Raw genomic sequence first — 22,903 nt, forward strand, 5'->3', positions numbered from 1 at the left:
CTCATTGATATTTCCAACTTATTCCACAAAAAGCTTGTAAATAGTTGTCAACATGCTGTATCCATCATTAGATTGTAAGGAACTTAAGGACTCTTACTTTGCTTTGTATTCCCAGCACTTTAGCACACTGATTGGCACATAGTAGGTGCTTAATAAAAGTTTATTGACATAATGACATTTTTCCAATTCAAGGGCAGGTAACATACATCTTGTCCCTCATGCTGCATCTTTCCTTGAGAATATACACATACCCATATACACATACCCACACATTAACTAGCCCCCTGCCATACAAATAAGGGAGTACTAGGTGATGTGTATTGGCATTCCTGAATTCATGGCAAAGCCTTACTCCTCCACATACCTGTCTGCAGGCAAGACTGCTTTGATACTTTCAATGATCAGATTACTTTTTAATTCTTCTTTTTAGTAAGCCCTGATCTTCTTTTCTAGTCTTGCCCTATGGAACAAAACAGATTGCATATAGCCTGTCCTCTATGCTTTTCTAATACTATACTCTATCCCACTTTTTCCCAACCAGCAAACTTAAACGACTTACCATTTTGTAGTATCATGGATTTCCTCCCTTATTTTATCAGTTCATTTTAAATCCGTTTCTATATTCATTGTGTTTGTCATTTCTTATATAGCACACTAATAGCTCAAACATTCATACATAAACAATTTAGCCACTCTCCAAGTGAACATCTACTTTATATCCAGTTATTTTCTACCATAAAAAAAAAGTGCTATAAATATTTTGGCATACATGAAGCTTCTTTTGTTTATGACCTTCTTGAAGTATATGAAATTTTAAGTCAATATTTATATACATTTTAGTCACTTTACTTGCAAAATTCCAAATTGCTTTGCAAAATAGTAGTCCAAATTCACAATTCTTCTAATAATTCATTGATGTACCTATTTTTCCATTAGCTCTCTAACATTGACTTTCCCATCTTTTGACATTTTTGCTAATTTTGGGGGAAAGGCAGAAGTGAAACCAGTCAATAAGCATTTACAAAGTGTTTATTATGTGCCAGACAATGAACTAATGCTAAAAACCTTAGAATCATTTTGAAAAAAAAAAAATTTATTTACTATTACAGGTTTCAAGTAACAAAGAAGTCTTAGTTTTATAAAATACTTAGAGGAATGTACATTACTTAGACTACATGATTTTATAAAATCACATCCCTTTTAGATACCTTATATGGAATGTTGTAAAAGCTCAAAAGGGTTTTATCAGTTAGTCTCTTTTTTCCACTTATTCATGTTTTACCCTACTCAAATTCTGGGTAATGATAATTTTGGCACTGGAATTTGCTTTTGATAGGTAAAAATGTTTTAAAGGAAAGGCACATTATTTGCATAAATAACCATAGTACATTAGGTTTACCCAAGTTTTTAATGAAATGTAAAATCCAACAGCTTCTTGCTATCTAAGGAACAGATAGAATGAATCTCAGCAAGAATGTTTTATAGACAAAGAAAATTTTCATGCCAACTGAAATAGTTATATAAAACAGATTAGAAATGAATTGAGGAGTGTTTTTAAAAAAAAACATTTTACAGTATTCACACCTTGTCTTTCAACTAACTAAGTTTACCTTTTGTAATTCAGTCATTTAAGCAGTATTTTGCACCCTTCAAGTGCAAAGCACTCTATTAGTGCTAAGAAGTACTACAAAGATGGATAAAATTCAGATTCCACCTAGACCTAGAAGAAACGACAAGCATGCAAATAGCCAGCAGTTATGTAGTGATTTAATGTTTGCAAAGTGTTTTTTTACCCTTACAACAACCCTCTGTTATGATTATCATCCCCATTATAGAAACTGTTACAGAAACTGTTATAGTTATAGAAACTGAGGCTGAGAGAGATTAAGTGACTTGCTCAAGGTTACACACCTACTAAATTTCTGAGACAGGATTAAAATCCAGGCCATTTTGACTTCAACTCCTAAATTCTATCTGCTTAGCTACTTAACAGCTTATGGAATACAAAAAGCACAATACATTTAAAAAACAATACACAACTACAACTCAGTGGTCATTTCTGATTTCTTTATGAATATGGCTATCACATGACCCCCAAGTCCTGTGAAGGAGAGACATCCGAGTTCTTTCATCCAATGTTTGTTAAGTGCAGGACAGTACATCAGGAAAGGTAGTGGTTTGTAATTTAGAAGACCTCAATCCAAATACCAGTTTTGCTACATTTATAATCTTGGGCCAATATTTCATCTCTCAGAGCTTCAGCTTTCTCATCTGTAAAATGAGAAATATGACCTTATGGTTTTGAGGTCCCTCAATCATCATGATTTCCTCCTCAGAACACAATTCAGCTCAATACTTTTTCCCAAAAATGGGGTCCAGAATTATACCAGTATGTACAGAGAGTAACTAGAGCAGGTTTCATCCTAGAGTGTCAAATAAGTTTAAAATTTTGAGTTAAAAGGGGTAAAAGTATAAAGCAATTTATATATCTAAACTTCCATTTTAAGGTAAATCTGAAACAATGATGGCATACCTCTAAATTTATGAATTGAGACAATGGGAAAATGAGTTCTAATTTTTAAACATGCACCTATAATTTTCTGGTGTTTCATCTATGGTATGGCATAATTATAATACTCAATGGGTGAACTTTTAAACAACAGCACCATCTACTGCTTAGAAAGAATAATAGAATATTTTAACTTGCTAAGTGTTTTAATGGCATCTACCCAGTTTCTCATATGATTCAGTCTAGATGGATTCTACTTTATCAGCTGGCTGTATCTCTTGCTTTTTCTTGTTTAATTTTAAGATTAAGGTTTTAAATATACACCATTAGTTAATGAATATATGTTTCATAAGCTTAAATTGTGGTTCATTTATTATAAAACTAAACTTTTCTGGAGAAAAATATTTTTCATACTCCTTCAGCAAAAATAGGAGGTACTCTAAAGCTATTGTGTATTCATCATTTAATGATCTAAATTTGTAATTATAAGAAATTGACTTTCTTTACTGAATACAAGAAGTGAACCATAGATTTGCACTGCATGTCCTATCAATGTGCTGGTTGATTCTCTTGTTCTCATTTATTAAAAAAAAATGGTGGGTCTGATGATACAGACCAAACCGACTCAGGTCTGGCTGTCCACCAATACCCTCTGACAGCTGAAGGGACCACAAATATCTCCTTTCCTCCCATGTCTCTCCCCACATCACAAGCCTCTCAGGTGAAGAAAGAGACGTAGGCCTTAATTAGCTCTCTCTATAAAATTTCTTGGAAAATTGTGAATTTCTTTCACAATCTACTACCCTTTACCACTGCAATGGAGATTCTTGTTTCTCTCTCTATTCCTAGAGAAATCAATTAGGAACCATTTAGAAGAAAATTTCCCCTATCCCTTCCTCATGACTTTCCTTAAGACATCCTCTCCCTCCTTCCACTCATCTCCCAGTCTAACCTTACTGATTCCACTGTGCCCCCTGGAATTCTCATTACATAGAGATCTTCCATGAAGAGAAATTTGCTAGCTATTAGTTCATATAGAGACACAAAACCCTCTGTTTGCAATGCACTTCTTACTAACATTCTCAGCACTAGCTATCCCCTTCTCTCAAACTATCACACTAGTTTTTAAGGGGGAATCCTCGCCCCACCATTTTCACTCAGCAGTCTCTCCCTTGTTTCCTTCACTCAGTAACTTTTTGAAGTCCACACAGGTAAAATTTTCAACCCAAATTAGCGAAGTTGTAATATATTGACCTGTCCAGGATTTTTTTCATGCTTTTCCAAGGAGTTTGAAACCTGACTTAACACTGTCTTCTCCCCAATTCATGCCTTTACGCTCAGGGACTTTATATTCATGTAGCTATCCCTAGTCTCGCAATTTCTTAGATATTCTTAAGCCTCATTTAAGATAAATTCTTCATTCCACTTCAGCTACACATAAAGATTGTTGTATACTTCCTACAGCTATGAGTGAAAAATCTGGCATTTCCCAGACTCTACTCCCTATGCTTCATCCCTTTGACATCTACTTGTCTCTCATTGAGATCTCCAGTCCCTCCCAGATTCAGTACTCTCTCAAGCTTTTTCTCCTGCTCTGATTTAATCTGTCTCTCTCCATTCTCAATAGTGATTTCAAGTCTATGCTGTTCCTGGAATACTGAAAACTTTGCTCCCTTACCCTATGTTCCTGTTTGTGTTTTGCCAAACCTCAGCTATGGATGACTCCCATAAGTGCAAAGAAAAAAAAAGTCCCACTAATCTGCTGATTGGATACATTATACATGATATTAACTATCCTCAATAGGTGCCTTGATGCAGCAAAGTGATTTTTATTTCTCTAATTGATTAGTTTCACAGAAGCTATTCTAAACCTCTTTCCTCCTTAAGTCTCTCTATCCTTCTTTTCCAGTGTTTATTTTATTCAGAAGATCTAGGGAAGGGACAATAAAGCAGAAGAAATTTGGTACTCAAAAATCTTACAAAAATAAATGCTGAACACTACCTTTACACATAACTGGAAAAATAAAATGCCACTGAGAAAAAAAAAATACTAATAAAAGCTAGATTTTCAAAGTGCAAAAATAAAGTTGTCACTGCTTACATTTCTTTTTCTTTTACTTGATTCTAACCATTTGTAATGTGGCTTGTAATGTCATTACTCAACTATAATTGCTCTTTCAAAAATACACAGTGATCTCTTATTTGCCAAATCTGATGGTCTTTATAGTTCTCATCCTTCTGGATCAGTATACTGGTGAACTGAACATTTCCCAAATGAAAAAACTTAATGACTTAAAGACGATTAAATATTTTCTCCAATCAGAAGAAATAACACAAACACATTTTAGGTCACATCATAGAAAAGCTATTCAGCAAAGATACGGTACTGATTCAGGTAGATATAGCCTCCATTGTCACTCTCTAAATGAACTGCTTCCACTCAAAAGTGTTGCTTTATATGGCTGATGAACATTCATCAAATCTGAAGGGTACTAACTCATTGTGGAATGGACCTTTTATGGCCCAAACAACTGGGAAGTTACATCAATAGCTCTAGACCTCAAAGACAGATTCCTTATATATTAGCAGAAAACTAGCTCCACCTAAGAGTCAGAGACTCTAGTATTCCTACCACAAAATAAGATCATTATTTTTGTTATACTTCTTTAGTTTATTCTAAAAAATGAAGTCAACATAATACAAAAAAATTAACATGAATTGATGATATCAGTGCTACATTACAAAAATATTTTAAATTATTAAGCCACATTGCAGCAACAAAGAAATGTCCTGAATCATTAGGAACTAGAAAACTGTTGATAGATATAAACTTTAATAAATTGGCTCAGAATAATTCACAAATTGTTCTTTTTTTTTTTCTGTATGTATGTATGTAAGTGTTCAAATTAGTCACCACCAGAATGCAAACTGTTTTTACCACCAAGTACGCAGTCAATATTCCAATCTTGTAATCAATAAAATCTGTATCTGTGAGAGAATATTTTTTTCTTTAAATATTTCACTACTTCGCATCTTGATGGGAGAATCTCAACTTCATGATATGGAATCTGTTGAAAAAATAAGTATTTGGCCAAAAATTAATCCATTTGAAGGATGTCAAGGTGACAGGATTGAAACAGTAATACTTATTAGGCAATCAACTAATATTTACTGGTGAATGTCCCTTTCTTCCCACTTACACAGCAAACATCTTAGTTCAGGCTCTCATCACTTCCGCTTGATTACTACAACAGTCTAATTAATCTCCCTATACACTCCCTGTACATTATAATCATCCTAGACACTGCTGCTAAAGTAATTTTCCATGTGACTCCCCTACTCAACTCCAGTGGCTTCCTAATATCGCTAGCCTGTTTAGCTTTCAAAGACATATACAACCTGGACCCCCACTTATCTTTCCCAGTGTCACATTTCCACTCGTTCACTCTGTGATTCATCTAAACTGGTTTTCCCTTGGTTCTTCATATAAAACATCCCATTTTCTATCTCTTTACTTTTGTAATATGTTTAAAAGGGACTCTTCACTTTTACTCTCAAATAATTCCTTGCTTTCTTTATGATGCAGATCAACACATCATCCAAAGGAAGCATTTCCAAATACTTTCAAATGCTAATACCTTCTTTCCTAAACTACCTAGTACTTAGCTTTTTTGGTATATATTTTCATTTAGTCGCTTTATACTTAATGTTGTATATATTTATGTACATATATGTTATTTTCTGCTGTTAGAATAAATCCTCTAGGGAAAGAGTAAAGGAAAGGGAGAGGCTAATAGAAAGGAGAACAGAAATAAAAGGAATAAAAAAGGGGGAAGAGGCTGCAAAAGAAGAGGGCAGACTGACGGAAGTCAAAAGGAAAAAACTGGGGAGGAAAAAAAATGGGGGAGAGAGAATATGCCCTCTACCAGTGGGGATTGTTTCATTCTTTCTATGTACACTCTCAGCAGCAGGCAGAGTACCACACATAGTAGCTGACTAACAAAATTTGTTAATTAATATGTGCAAAAAACTATGGGAGTTTTAAGTATAAGTTATGGTTCCTTCCTTAAGGAAATTTACAATTAGTTGTGAGTGTAAGGCTTAAACATATAAAAATAGTAACAAGAAAGGATTTGAAAGTAGAAAAAGATACCGTTGTTCTAGGTTGGTCAAAAAAAAGCTTAATGGAAACTGATCAGATATGCTTGAAGGAAAAAGAAAATTTAGATATGCATAGGAAAGGAAGAAGTGAAGTCCAGGTGGGACGCACTGTATTTAAGAGAACAGCATGATCAAAAGAACAAGAGTACAAGATAAATTCTGATGATAATGAGAAGATTAGTATGCCTAATTCAATAAAATAAGTATTTCTAAACCATCAACTAAATGCCGGTGTTGGGGGATGTAATGAAAAAACACAATCACCTTTCCTTCAAGATATTTATGTTCTATTGTAGTAGATAAGAATACAGGGACTAAAACACAGATTGGGTCTTAGCCTGTCATTTGGTTCCATTAATATAAGAAAATGTCCTCTACCTCTGGAGGTCAGGAACTTTATCTTACTGTCTTAAAGAGTTGCCTATGCACTTGAAAGGTTAAGAAGATACTTGCAGGGCTAGGTGGCACAATGCTGTGTGGCCCTGGACAAGTCACTCAATCCTGCTTGCCTCAGGAAAAAGAAAAAAAAAAAAGATATTATTTAGGGTCACACTCAGTGTATGCCTGAGGTTGACTCAGGTCTTCTTGGTTCGCAGGACAGACTCACTACATAGAAGAAGTTAAAAGTAATTTTGGAATCCAAAGAGCACTAATGAAGTGGCTTGAGTTATGTTTTGAAAGAAGCCAGGGTTCTTTTGAGGTAGAGGTGATTAGGGAGAATTACAATCTCAGATAGTCTGCAGGTATGAGTGAGGAACAACAAAAAAGAACAGTAAGTAAATGAATGTAGGATAGAAGATAAAATAAAGTAGTCATTGAGGAAAGAGCAGCAGTGCAAGACGAGACTGGAAAATCCAATAGACTATTATGAGCACCCTGAAAGATTAAACCCAAGGAATCTATCTTTTGCAAAGAGTTTTGCACTAGATAAATTTGACTTATTATTGTGAGTTATTCTTCTTCTTCTATAGACAGTAAGTAACTGCAACATGATGGAGAAGTATTTTAGGAAGAAAAATCTGGAATGGAAAAGACACAGAACAGAGATGTTCTGTGAATGGAGAGATGTACAGATATTAGTTAAAAAGCTCTATTAATAATATAGAGACCCTAAACATCCTACTTTAGCCTATATTTCAGTAACCAGATAGTGACCCTCATCAAAGAATAGACACTATTGACATTCAGAATATTCTAGCTCTTACAAAATTTATTTTAAAAAATATGGGCAAACTATTAAGTGAGGGTAAGGTTTAATAGCTTTAATGGGTCTAGTGATTCTATTATTCCAATTAATTTTAGAAAAATTAACAGAAAAAAATTAGTATTCATAGAAGTTATCTCCGTAGTTGATTTTTTTTTTTTTTTTTTTTGCTAAGGCAATTGGGATTAAGTGATTTTCCCAGGGTCACAGAGCTAAGAAGTATAAGTGTCTGAGACCAAATTTGAACTCGGGTCTTCCCGACTTCAGGGCTGGTGCTCTAATCACTATGCCACCTAGCTATCCTCTGTAGTTGAATTTTAAGGTGGAACAAGAGACGGTATAAAGAATACTACTATTAGCTCTACTTTTGTAAGTCTCTTGTAAATGAATAATTCTAACATTTAAGAAAACGACAAATTTGGGACAATTTCTCATATCATAAAAGTAAGGTTCACTTTCTTGTACAACATGTAAATGCTAGGGGAAAAGATACGATATAAAGAGCAAACAAAATGTTCTCAAGTAAAAATCATTCAGATATGGAAAGATCTCTATAAAAATACAACACAATGAAGGAGGAAATGTAATTCAACAAAAATTCAATTTGCACATGTTTATAAATAAAACTTCATCTGTATTTACCTAAAACTGATTATTTATGGTAGTTTAATAAGCCCCTATTTGAAGTGACTTTCTTGGGTTACTAAAGAGTTCCATTTAACGTTTTCAATGAGATAATTTTAAAATAAGTTTTAGCAGCAAAAATGTTAAATCATACCTGTATAACTTCATAACCAAGTAATTGTAGGTGTCTTTGTTTAATAGCTTCTTTTCCTAGTAAGTTGTGGCTATTCAAACAAAATCTTTTTGGATCATCAATGCAGAGTGCTAATCTGGACATCAAATAAATATGATAGTTAACTTTTTAAAAACCAAATGACTGCTTATAAAGTTATGAATTTCTAATCACATTTAAATAAAAATATCATTTTAGAATTGTGTTGAAATATAAGATCAACAATTCTTATGGATGTGGCCATCTTCAGTAATGAGATGAACCAAATCAGTTCCAATAGAGCAGTAATGAATTGAACCAGCTATCCCCAGCAAAAGAACTCTGGGAGATGATTATGAACCATAACATAGAATTCCCAATCCCTCTATTTTTGCCCACCTGCATTTTTGATTTCCTTCACAGGCTAATTAGTACACTATTTCAAACTCCAATTCTTTTTGCACAGCAAAATAACTGTTAGGATATATATGCTTTAACATACTTAACATGTATTGGTCAACCTGCCATCGGGGAAAAGGGATGGAGAGAAGGAGGGGAAAAATTGGAACAAAAGGTTTGGCAATTATCAATGCTGTAAAATTACCTATGCATATAACTTGTAAATAAAAAGCTATAATAAAAAAAATTAAAGAAAAAAGAAATATAAGATCAAAAGCTAATGAGTTCTTTTATCACTAAAAACTAAGCTAGAAAAATCACATATTTGGTTTTCCCTTAAGAATAACAATTAACATAGTTAGCATTTATGCAGTATTTAGTAATGTGCCAAGCACTGTAATGAGCACTTTATAGATCTCATTTGATCTTTATAACCTGTTGTGACATAGGAGCCACCTGCCAGTGATTGTGGGAGGTCTAACTCAGACTTGTAGAATGGATCTCTTCATGTAAGAGGATGATGATGATACAAGGAGACTGCCAGGCAGTGCGTTCTCTGACCTCTCTTTTTCCCTCTTGCCTCCAATTTATTTCATTCCCAATCCACAAGAAACATCTTCGAAGGCTGCTTTGCAAGTCCTTCAAGTTTATGATTCACAGCTGTGGAGGCTCTAGGAGAAATGACCTGCCCCTTCACCTAGGTATGGTCCTTAACACAACCAAGCTGGGAGGTAGGTACTATTATCTTCATTTTACAACTGAGGAAACAAACAGATTATATGACTTGCTCAGGGACCCACAACTAAGCAAAGTATCAGAAATCAAATTTGAATTTAATTCTTCCTGACTCCAAAGCTGATGCTTTACCCACTGGGTAACCTAGCTCAACTTTTTAGCAGAAAATTATCAGCATTCATTATTTAAGCATGTTAAACTGTCAATTTATATTGAAATATAGATGTAGCTACAGTTCCAATATTTTGAAAATATAGAATTATGAATTTAGCATACAAGCTTCTTGAAGACTGGAACTATTCCACTTTTGATTTACCACAGCTTAGTATAGTGTTCGACATATAACAAGAACTTAATGTTTAATGATTAAAAGCAACATTATTTAATACATAATGGCTTTTACTACCTATGATGATTAAAATAGGAGAGCTATTAAATAAGTATGAAGAAAACAGAAAGAAAAGTCATGACTGTTGGCTTATAATCTCAATTTATCATTAATTGGCTGTGTGATTTGTGCAAATTAAATCAGTTTTTGGAATCTTAATTTCTCTCCCTATAAAATTAGGGGGCTAGATTAAAGACTTCTGAGATCCCATTTATCTCAAAGATCGCCTCTGAGATCTGATGAGAAAAAAATTATTGATATGGAGTTAATTAAAAATTACATAAAGCATAAGACATCAATTATATTAGCATGAAAATATATTTTTTAAAAGGTATATGACAACTATGTGACAACAATCCTTTTCTTTACCTTTTATACACATCTTCATCGCTTGCAAAAGGTAATACAAATCCTTCTTCATCTAGTTTAATCTCAATATCTGTGTGAGAGAAAAAAGGAAAATATCTTCACACAGATATACTATCACAAATATTATTGTATTTTTGCTATTTTTGTCTCCAAATTCTATTTATTGAAGGCTTTAAAGATATAAGCAAAACAAATGAATATTAAAATTTTAATATAACATTGATTAAATAAGTCAATGCTGCAAAAATTATATGGAGCCCATTAAAAAAAAAAAAAGCTTAAGTAATTATTTAACAAAAGTGTATCAATATTCTTGAAGCACAATGTATTCTTGTTTCCAAAAGGTTCATTATTTTAGCATCTTAGCCCTAATAGGCTGTCTGGAAGTCAAAGAGAAAGCTTGTCATAGGGAATAGAGTACTAGACTTGGAAAACTTAGATTTGAATCCCACTTCAGATACTTCTGGATCAGTTGGATCCAGAGCAAATCCTTTAAACTCTTGCAAATAATGAAGTGCTTTATAAATATAAGTTATGTATTCTAGTTTAGTCTTAGCAACACTAAAGCAAGTGGTATGAATCTTAGGTTTTGAGGATTGTAATTAAAATCACATCACACTTTCTTCTCCCCTCTCCCATTACAAATCTTAAAGGAAACACTCAAATGAGTCCAATTAGAGAGTAAGAGACTGGTTTTACTTGTGATTCCACTGGTACAGAGAAATCCCAGTGTAGACGCTTTCTTCATTCTACTAATCAAATGAAATCAGTAACATATTTCAATTGTGTGATTTGAACCATCTACCTGATTCTGAGGCCAGCTCTCTATCCACTATGTCAAGGACCTCAAATTTTAGATGAAGATTTGAAAAATCTATGCTTACAAAAGCATAGAAAGCAAAGTAGCATTATTATATGACTGGCACTTCCCACAGTATATTTACTAGCCCTCACAATTATGCTATAGTACAACTTCTAATAAATAGGAAATGTAGAACTCAGTTACCTCCAAGGTCCAGTTACTTCCAACTTTAAATCTATCATTCTATGACAAGAGATTTCAGATAATGTTTTCCCAATATTATCATTAATACACTATCACCCAAACTTTATGTAACATTGCACTAACACTGATGGTTTACCTATTAGGTAACCCAGCTGCCTGACTCTAATTTTTATGGTCAACCACACCCTGAAGCATCCGTTTATGTCGTGTTATATACCACATTTTGAGAACTATACATGTAGCACTAATTCTCTTCTTGACTATAGATCCTCAGATTTCATGGCAATACAGGAGATTTGTACATTCTCTTTCCCTATAGTGTTGGTGTAATGCACATGTTATTTCATTGCCACAGTATGATACAGACTACTTTCTGCAGGTTAAGGTGTACTTCAAGGAAAGAGCTTCTCATAATAGCAAACTGTTCATCTATTTGATTTTATTTTTCCTCTTCTCTTAAAATCTTTCTCAATATAAATATTTAAAATGTATTTAAATTCTGATATAAGTTTCTTGAGGAAGTTTTGAATTTATTGTAGTTTTATATATGGTCTTTATTTAAAAATAGGATTATTGAAATCTCAAAAAGGTAATAAACAGATTTTTAGCTTACCTACTGTGTAACAATAGGGTGTTGAGACTCTTGAAGCAAAATATGTTCTTCCTTCTAAAAGATGAATTAGTGCAGCACTAACAGTTTTATAAAGATGAAGATCCATGGGAGTCTCCAGGAGGTAAGGTGGAATAAGAAATGATTTCACTTGATATTGTTGAAGCAGTTTAGGACCCTATAAATTATAAACATACACACAAAAAATAAAATATAACAAACCTTTTTAAATTAGGGAAGAACTTTAATAAAATAATGTTATTGGGGTGGAGTCAAGATGGTAGAGTGAAGCCAAGAAGCTGTTCCCAGTTTCCCTCAAAAAACCATATGAAACCAAGCCTCTGATAGAATGAAACAACTCTCCAGCTCAACATAGTCTGAAAAAACTTCAAGAAAGATCAGTTTCACTGGGGGTGTTCAGCCCAGCTATGACAGAGTCTGGGAAAGACAATAAAAGGGTTTGAATCACAACAGATCAGCAGCTTAGACCCCGAGTCCTGGCTCAGTAACAGAACAAACCAGTAAAGCAGTTCCCAGTAACAGCTCAGAAGGTAAACGCTGAGAAAACAGACCATTTCTTGAAAAGAGCAGACAAACAGCAGACAAAGCTACCCCTTGCAAATACAAGGACTCGTGTTCAAAGCCAAGGCTCAGAGCTACACAAGAAGCTTGGGACAGTGTGCCCTTTAGCCCAGGAGCAGAGCTTGACCATAACAACTTATAAAAAGAGAAAATACCAAAAGAAAAGTAAAGAAAATGAGCAAGAAAAAGAAAAAAGAATCTTGACAATAGAAAACTACTACAAAACCAAAACACCAACTCAGATGAGGACAAAATATCCAGAAAAAAATAAGAGAGTGATATGAATTGGCCTCAAGTCCAAAGAGACTCTTTGTAAGTGTTCATAAAAGACTTTAAAAGGAAAATGAGAGAAGAAAAAAATGAGAGGTATACAAGAGAGAGTCAATAGCTTGGAAAAGGAAGGCAATTCCTTAAAAAATACAATTGGCTGAAAGCAAAAAAAAAAAAAAAAAAAAAAAATCCACGAAAGAAAATAAATTCAAAATTAGAATCAACCTAATGGAAAAAAGTTACGAAAGCTAACTGAAGAAAATCACATGTTAAAAACTAGAATGGGCCGAATGGAAGCTAATGATATTATGAGACATCAAGAATCAAACAAACTAAAAAGAATGAAAAAATGGAAGAAAATGTAAAATACCTCATTGGAAAAACATCCAGCCTGGAAAATAGATCCAGGAGAGACAATTTAAAAATTATTGGTCTACCTAAAAGACATGACCAAAAAGGAATCTGGATAGCATTCTTCAAAAGATCATGAAGGAAAAATGTACCCATATTCTAGAAACAAGAGGGGGAAATAGTCAGTGAAAGGATCCATCAATCTTCTTCAGAAAGAGATCCCACAAGGAAAGCCCCAAGAAACATTGTTGCAAAATTTCAAAACTACAATATCAACAAAAAAATACTTCAAGCTGACAGACAAAAACAATTCTGATATCAAGGAGAAATAGACAGGATTGCCCAGGATCTGTCAGCCTCTACGATAAAAGATCAGAGGGCTTGGAATACCATATTCTAGAAGGCAAAGGACCTGGGGTTACAAACAAGAATTAACTACTCAAAAAAACTAAGTATCATCTTTCAGGGGAGGCAATGGATCTTCAATTCCAATCATTTCTATTAAAAAAAAAAAAAAATAGAAAATGTAATCTACAAATACAGGACTTAAAAGAAACATAGAGAGGTAAACAGGGGGAAAGTATATATTATTTAAAGGTTAAACTGTTTACATTCCTAGACAGGAAAAGGTATCTGTAATTCTTGAAAGCTGTATGTACATTACATACAATATGTAGTACTGTATTACTACATTAATAGTAATGTATTAGTATGACATTACTATGTAGACAGAGGGGAGAGCACCACAGTGATAGAGGGTGTGGTTATAAATGGTCCCTGATGTGATAATATCAAAGAAAAAGACATTAAGGCTGGAAAAAAGGCTGTACTGAGAGAAAAGGAAAGGGAAGTATAATAGGACAAATTAGATCACATGAAGAGGCACAATAAGGGAAGTGGAGAGGGGTATGAAGCTTGATTTTATCGGTTTGGGCTCAAAAAGGTAATTACTTAATCATTCAGTTGGGTATAGAAATTTATCTGACCCTATAAAGAAATAGGAGGAAGAAGAGAAAGGAAAAGGGAGGGACAGGATAGAAGGGATGGCAGAATCACTAGAAAAAAAGGTAAAAGAAGGGGAGAGGGTGATAGAAGATAAGGTAGAGGATGGGGTGGATTAAAAAAAAAATCACTACTAAGGACAAGGTAGAAAGAACAAAAGTATATACAGGGGATGGAGAGAAATACAAAGTAAATACAAAAATCCTGGAACAGAATTATGTTTTAACTGAAGTAAAAAAAAAAAAACAAATAGAAAATGTAATCTACAAATACAGGACTTAAAAGAAACAGAGAGAGGTAAACAGGGGGAAAGTATATATTATTTAAAGGTTAAACTGTTTACATTCCTAGACAGGAAAAGGTATCTGTAATTCTTGAAAGCTGTATGTACATTACATACAATATGTAGTACTGTATTACTACATTAATAGTAATGTATTAGTATGACATTACTATGTAGACAGAGGGGAGAGCACCACAGTGATAGAGGGTGTGGTTATAAATGGTCCCTGATGTGATAATATCAAAGAAAAAGACATTAAGGCTGGAAAAAAGGCTGTACTGAGAGAAAAGGAAAGGGAAGTATAATAGGACAAATTAGATCACATGAAGAGGCACAATAAGGGAAGTGGAGAGGGGTATGAAGCTTGATTTTATCGGTTTGGGCTCAAAAAGGTAATTACTTAATCATTCAGTTGGGTATAGAAATTTATCTGACCCTATAAAGAAATAGGAGGAAGAAGAGAAAGGAAAAGGGAGGGACAGGATAGAAGGGATGGCAGAATCACTAGAAAAAAAGGTAAAAGAAGGGGAGAGGGTGATAGAAGATAAGGTAGAGGATGGGGTGGATTAAAAAAAAAATCACTACTAAGGACAAGGTAGAAAGAACAAAAGTATATACAGGGGATGGAGAGAAATACAAAGTAAATACAAAAATCCTGGAACAGAATTATGTTTTAACTGAAGTAAAAAAAAAAAACAACAACCAAAAAAAAAAAAAAAAAAAAAAAAAAACCAAAACAAACAAACAAAAAAAAAAAAAACAGGTAGCAATTCTGACCTCAGATAAAGCAAAAATAAAAGCAGAGCTAATTAAAAGCAATAAGGAAGGAAAATATATCTTGATAAAGAATACCATAAACAATGAAGTAGAAAGGACAGCTAGATGATGCAGTGGATAGAGTATGAAAATCAGCAGGACCTGAATTCAAATTTGGCCTCAGACCAAACTAAACAAACTTGATACTCCTTAGCTGTGTGACCCTGGGCAAGTCACTTAACAGCAACTGTCTTGAAGGAAAAATTTTTTTAAAAACAATATCATAATGATACTGAATGTATATGCACCAAGTTATAGACATATAAATTCCTAGAGAAGATATTGACAGTTATAGGAAGAAATAGGAAAATTATATTAGTGCGGGACCTCAATCTTCCCCCCCCCCAGAATCAAAATCCCCTCTCAAAATAAACAAGAAAAAACAAAGGAGGTTAATAAGATCTTAGAAAACCAACATATGATAGACCGCTGAAGAAAATTAAATAGAGACATAAATGAATAAACCTTTTTCTCGGCAGTATATGGCCCTTCACAAAAACTGTACTAAACTGTACTAGGACATGAAAACTCAAAATCAAATGCAGAAAAGCAGAAATAGTACATGCTTCTTTTTCCGATCATGATGCAATAAAAATTATATCAATAAGGGCCAGGGAAAGATAGACTAAAACCAGTAAGAAATGTATCTAATTCTAAAGAATGAGTGGGTGAAACAACAAATCACAAAAACAATACATAATTTCATTTAAGAGAATAACAATGAGACAACATACTAAAATCTATGGGACCCAACCAAAGCAATTCTTAGGGTATATTTTATATCTCTAAATAGTTACATGAATAAAATAGAGAAGGAAGAGTTCAATGGATTAGACAGGCAAAAAAAAAAAAAAAAGCTAAAGAAATTTCGAAACTCAAAGGAAAGACTGATAAAAAGAAAACTATTGAACTAATAAAACCAAGAGTTGTTTTCATGAAAAAAAAAAATAGATAAACCTTTGGTAAATTTGATTAGAAAAAGGAAAGAAAAAAAATCATCAGCATCGAAAATGAAAAGATTGAACTTACCACCAATAAAAAAAGAAATTAAAGCAATAATTAGGAGCTATTTTGCCCAACTGTAAAGCAGCAAATTTGATACTCTAATTAAAATGGATGAATATTTACAAAAATATAAAGTGCCCAGATTAACAGAAGAGGAAATAAACTACCTAAATAGTTTCATTTTAGAAAAAGAAATTGAACAAACCATTAGTGAACTCTCTAAGAAAAAATCTCCAGGGCCAGATAGATTTACAAGTGAATTCTACCAAACATTTAAAGAACAATTAATTCCAAAACTATTTGTAAAAATAGTAAAGATGTTTCACAAATCTTTCCATGACACAAATATGGTACTAATATTGAAACCAGGAAGAGCTAAAACAGAGAAAGAAAATAACATACCAATTTCCCTAATGAATACTGATGCAAAAATTTTAAATAAAATATTAGCAAAGAGATTACAGCAACTTGTCAGCAGATAAATACACTATGACTCAATGGGATTTATACCAGCAGGGCTGGTTCAATATTAGGAAAACTATTAACATAATTGATCATAACAAAATTAAAAGAAATCATGTGATAATTTCAATAGATGTAAAAAAAAGTTTTAATTAAAATACAATACCCATTTCTATTAAAAACACTAGAGAGCATAGGGGTAATGGGAGCTTTCCTTGAAATAATAAACAGTATTTCTCTAAGACCAACAGCAAACATTATTTGTAATGTTTGAGAAGCTGGATGCATTTTCAGTAAAATCAGGGCTGAAACAAAGATGCCTATTATCATTACTATTATTCAGCATTACTAGAAATGTTGGCTTTAGCAATAAGAAAAGAAAAAGAAATTAAAAGAATTAGAATAGGCAATGAGGAAATAAAACTATCACTTTTTGAAGATGATATAATGGTATACTTAGAAAATCTTAGAAAATCATCCAAAACCCTACTGGAAACAATGAACAGCTTTAGTAAAGTTGCAGGATATAAAATAAACCCACTAAAATCATTAACATTTCTATGTATTACTGACGAAGCCCAGCATCAAGAGACAGGAGAAACTGCATTTAAAATAACTGTAGACAAAAAACATTTGGTTGTCTACCTACCAAGATAAACCCAAGAACTATATGAACACAATTACAAAACAGTTCTCACACAAATAAAGTTAGATCTAAATAAAATTGGGAAAACATCAATTGCTCATGGGTAGGCCAAGCTACTATAATAAAAATGACAATTCTGCCTAATTGGTACATTAAGTGTATATCAATCAAACTGCCAAAAAATTATTTTATAGAATTAGAAAAAAATAAAAACAAAATTCATCTGGAAGAACAAAAAGTTAAATAATATCAAGAGAGTTAATGAAAAAAAAATCCAAAGGATGGTGACTTAGTAGTATCAGACCTAAAACTATATTATAAAGCAGCAATCATGAAAACCATTTAGTACTGGCTAAAAAATAAGAGTGGTGAGTGCAGCTGGATGATGCAATGGATACAGCATTAGCTCTGAAGTCAGGAGGACCTGAGTTCAAATGTGGTCTCAGACACTTAGCATTTCCTCGCTGTGTGATCTTGGACAAGTCACTTAACCCCAATTGACTCAGCAAAAAAAAAAAAAAAAGAAAGAAAGAAATAGGAAATAGAGTGGTAGATCAGACACAAATGATACAATAATGAAGGCCTATAGTAATCTTGTACTTCTGAGAGAAGAACACACTATTTGACAAAAATTGCTGGGAAAACTGAAATATAATGTCAGAAACTTGGCATAGACCTACATCTCACACCCCAGACCAAAATAAGATCAAAATGGGTATATGATTTGGGAATAAAGGAAGATACATGAAAAAATTGGAAGAGCAAGGGATAATTATCCTATCAGAACTATAGAACATCCTGAAAGGTAAAATGCACAACTTTGATTACATTAAATTAAAAAGTTCTTACACAAATAAAACCACAGTAACAAGATTAAAAAGGAAGTACAAAGCTGGGAAAAAATCATTACAGCTAGTGTTTTTGATAAAGGTTTCATTTCTAAAATATATAAAGAACTATGTCAAATTTATAGGAACACGACATTCCCCAATTGATAAATAGTCAAAGAATATGAACAGACAATATTCAGATAACAAAATTAAATCTATCTATAGTCATATGGAAAAACGTTCTAAATCACTATTGATTAAAGCAATGCAAATTAAATCAATCAACTCTGAGCTACTACCTCACACCTCTTAGATTGGCTAAGATGACAGGAAAAGATAATGATCAATTACCTAAAAGATAATGATCAATTATCTAAATTTGGCGGGGATATGGGAAAATTGGGACGCTAATGGCTTGTTGGTGGAGTTGTGAAATGATCCATTAAACCAATGTAATAGATTGCCAATGGAGAATGTGAAATTACCTACCTTATAGAAGGGGCATTCCAAGACCACTGTTAAATAAAGCTGGGTCAGCTGGGCTAGACTTGATTTACTTAAACCCAATTCTTGAACTGAAATGAAAATTATCAAAAATCAAGTTATTTTTAAAAGTTCTAATGCAGCCAAAACTAAGAAATTGCGAGTGATGAAAAGTATATTCAGTAACTTATTATAAAATATGCTTAGTGAATTTTTATGAGGTTAAACAGAGAATGGTCTAACAGCTGAATGTAGCTTGCTCTTTCAATCAAGTTAATTCTAAGCAATAAAATTCCTGGCTTTAAATCTATTCTTAATAAAAGTCATAAAATAATTAATGTCATTATATATCTATATACCTTTAGTTGCTTGTTGTCTCTATTAAAATGTGAGCCTTTCCTTGTATCCCTACTGCCAATTATTAGCACAGTGACTGGCATATATCAAGTGCTTAATGATTGACTCATTGATTTTGCTACTTACTACTTCTGTGACTTATGGCAAATTCTTATACGTTTTTGGTCTCAATTTTCTCTTCTGTAAAATGAAAAAGTACATGGCCTTTAAGATTCTTTTCAGTTTCAAATATATCACTTTAGAAAGTTAGGCCCAAGTATCTCACAAATACTAAGACTCAACAGAAAAATGGAATATACATATGGAACCTGAGGCATGCTCCCCACTTACGAAAGATAATTCCTTATTCAATTCAAAGTATTTTTGAACAAAACCTTTTTGCACTAAAAACTAACAATGCTTTTTCATGATGGAAGAAGTTATTTGTGAATAGCTTACCTTGTAATTTCTGAAGAAAATATGGACTAAATAACTTTGCCACATAATTGACTGGGGGGTGACCAATGAGGGTGCAGGAATGAAGAAGATTCAACAGGGCTTGAGGAGGAAAATATTTAAAACGAGTTCTTATTGTATTTTCAAGCTTCCTAAAAAAAAGTGAAGCATTTGGGGGCAGGTAATTGAGTTTCCCAAAAGGTGTGATCAACTGAGAAATCTGAACAGTGGAGAATATTTCAGCTTGGTAAACAAAACTTTCTGCCACTGCATCAAAGATGGGTTTTGAAAGAATTGATTTTTTACTACAGTACTGCATAACTTTGCTGATAGATTCAGGATGCATAGTGAGACAACGTGTGGAAACATGTTCTTCCAGGGCTTGTGTGAAAAATTTGTCTGTGTAACCAAAATGTATGAAACCCTCTAAAACTTTTCCTAGCTCTTCCTTGGTAAAATGAGAGACAAATTTTACTGAATGTATACAAAGCTTTACAACCAAAGGAAAAGCTTGAGTTTGGTTGAGAGTCACCAAGGCATTCAATATTTGGCTTGTGACTGTAGGACTAAATTTATAAACTAATGAAATACAGAGGTTGTTTAACTGATCCAAGAAGTCCTGATGTTGAACCGCTTCTCCAAAAGCAGTTTGAAGCAATGTATATATTGCCACTATCTCCTCAGGTGTACATTCTTGCAATTTTTGACCTTGAAGTTGAAGTATAATTTCTTTGAGCACACAATTTGGATTCTGGAGTTTAACCATACATTCTCCAAGAATACAAAGATTATGAATTGTCATGTGACCCTGTTGAAGCCGATTTTGACACTCCATTATCAGATTTACTAGTAAGTTACTCTGGGGATCCACATGTAGTCCTGTCAAAGCTTGCAAAGCAGTCACCAGACCAGTATCTGACAGATTTGTGGACTCATATTCAAACTGAAAGCATAATGCTCTGAAGATTTCATTCTCCAAAACTGTTTTTGGAATTTTTTGGCCACTTTTCTCTTTTTCCACTTCAGAGACCCGATACAAAGCTGCTGCTGCCATAGTATCTGACAATGTTTCCAGTGTGGTTACATATTTTAACACCTGGTCAGATGAAGTGAAATTATTTAGTTCCTTATAAAACCTCTGATGATCCACATGACCATTACTTTGTTCAAACCTGTCCCAAGCTGCTGTTTGGAAAAACACCAATCCAACTGAGTAAGGTTTACTCTCTTTTTCTGAGTGATGCTTCCTACAGTTTGCATGATGAAAGATTCTGAATTGCTCTTGTTGTGGGGAAAAATACCCCTGACATATGACTTTTCTGCTTTTGTTGTTATCAGGGCTCAAATATTTTCTCAAGCAAGTCAAAATTCTGCAAGTTTGAAGACTAGATGAATAAAAATGGGATCTGGGTAAAGTAATCAAGGCCATGGGGAATGACGGAATGGGATCAGCTTCCCATCTTGAACACAGTCTAAAATAAAAACAAGAACATAAAGCCATAGTGTAAAATTTTTCTCAGAAACTTCCACATAACCACAAAATATGCCGTTCAATATTTATGTTACTGAGTCTTCTGCAAGAGGGGAAATGTGAAAATAAAAGTGAACATACGGTCTAAATAAAATAATACTTACCCTGAATAGTATTTTTAAGACTTAAAAAGTACCTTCCCTGTGTTACTTCATGTCACCCTCCTGATAATTCTGTGTAGTACATAATATAGGTACCATAACAAAAATGAAGATAAAATGCTAAGTCATGAATGGGGCTAAGAGTAGGTACTACTGTATTCTTTGTATCCCCAGTAACTACCCTTTAACCTGCCTGGTAAGCTTGATAAATGCTTTTTGATCAAAATGGCAGAATTTGCTCTTGAATCTCTTTGATTCCAGATCCATCTCTTTATTCCTCACATCACAACTGTCTTTAAAACGTCAATGAATTCATGAATAAATTCATGAATTTATCAATTATCAGCTTCTGATAAGTTTCAAAGTGACCCAATTTAGTATAAATCAATGCAAAACATAAAATGTGAAGAATGTATAGGCAAACCTTCAAGTGTTCTTCTATTGGGAACAGGGGAGGACTGATTAGACTCTAGCAGGGGTCCTCAAACTATGGCCTGCAGGCCAGATGCAGCAACTGAGGACGATTATCCCCCTCACCCAGGGCTATGAAGTTTCTTTATTTAAAAGCCCACAAAATAAAGTTTTTGTTTTTACTATAGTCCGGCCCTTCAACAGTCTGAGGGACAGTGAACTGGCTCCCTATTTAAAAAGCTTAAGGACCCCTGCGCGACAAAGTTCCTTAAACTGTGGATCGTGACCTGTAACTGAATGTGTGTGTGTGTGAGGGGGGGAAAGGGGAGGGGAAAGGTGGGGAATGGGGGAAGTCGCGAAATTCTGGTTTGTTATGGGTAAATATTTGATTTTTATAACTATTTTATATACATGGATAAAAATTTCTCAGGCCAAAATGGGTCGCGAGTGGAATGTTTGAAAAGCCGTGGTCTAGAGGAAAGCAGAGGGAGGAGAAAACGGGGAATTTAAAGCATGGGCAGAAAGAGGGAGTGAAGGAAAATGTATAGTCGGTAACTAACATCCCACCACCACAATGACTTCATTCTCTACCTTAGGTTTTAACGTTTGAAAAGTTAGAAAATCCAAAACCTTGACACCAGCTCCATACTTACTCAGAATTAAACTATCCGGAGGCAACCTACGCCTGCGCACAACCTCACTAACGCACGTGCACTGTCCCGGTGAGTCCTCTTCCGCCAGGCCCCTCCCTTAAGTCCCGACTTGCCTTGTTTCGCAAACTGTGAGTCAGAGTGGAATAGGACGTACGGAAAAACTACATTTCCCACAAGGCAATGAAATTGTGTACAATTCCCACAATGCCTCCATCTTACCTTAGCCCTAACTGAGGTTTGCTCTTCTTGGTTAAATCCCAGAGGCGTGCACAAAAAAGGTAGGCATGCGTACTTCGTAGCTACTTCAAATTGGCTGCCCTTTACAATCCCAGTGATATAAATGCTTCATGAATGGGTTCCGGGTGAGATAGTGCTGGAGTGAGAGGAAGATCAGAGCGACGGCTGGAGGGCTCAGGAGCGAGTTAAACCCATTATATAAAGCGGTGACCACCCGGTAGTTCACGTGGTGTGCTCCGATTGCGGAGTGCTCAAATAGATCTCTTTAGGCCCTGAGGAAGGAGTTTTGGCT

At 34.0% G+C, this 22,903-nt stretch overlaps 2 protein-coding genes across 3 annotated transcripts in view; one reads left to right on the forward strand and one right to left on the reverse strand.

The window, feature by feature from the left end:
* Positions 1 to 145: 145 nt before the first annotated feature.
* FASTKD3 (FAST kinase domains 3) lies at positions 146 to 22,687 on the reverse strand. 2 transcript variants are annotated; one of them, XM_051969836.1, is made up of 7 exons: positions 22,594 to 22,687; positions 19,682 to 21,150; positions 18,893 to 18,978; positions 12,160 to 12,334; positions 10,541 to 10,610; positions 8,653 to 8,767; positions 146 to 5,577 (listed from the first exon to the last, which is right to left on the reverse strand). In XM_051969836.1, exons 2-7 carry the CDS (start codon positions 21,105 to 21,107, stop codon positions 5,482 to 5,484), a joined length of 1,968 nt encoding a protein of 655 aa, XP_051825796.1. In that variant the 5' UTR covers positions 21,108 to 21,150; positions 22,594 to 22,687; the 3' UTR covers positions 146 to 5,481. The 2 variants fall into 2 exon arrangements, with proteins under 2 accessions (XP_051825796.1, XP_051825797.1); XM_051969837.1 differs by lacking the exon at positions 22,594 to 22,687 and adding an exon at positions 22,375 to 22,476.
* The window catches only part of MTRR (5-methyltetrahydrofolate-homocysteine methyltransferase reductase), a 35,423-nt gene continuing 35,093 nt past the window's right edge, over positions 22,574 to 22,903 (forward strand). The window contains exon 1 of the mRNA XM_051969835.1: positions 22,574 to 22,652. The gene's annotated coding sequence lies outside the window, so the exon portion shown is untranslated. The remainder of the gene's footprint in view (positions 22,653 to 22,903) is intronic.

The sequence above is a fragment of the Antechinus flavipes genome, chromosome 1, assembly GCF_016432865.1.
Source record: "Antechinus flavipes isolate AdamAnt ecotype Samford, QLD, Australia chromosome 1, AdamAnt_v2, whole genome shotgun sequence".
In the NCBI taxonomy this organism is placed as follows: domain Eukaryota; kingdom Metazoa; phylum Chordata; class Mammalia; order Dasyuromorphia; family Dasyuridae; genus Antechinus; species Antechinus flavipes.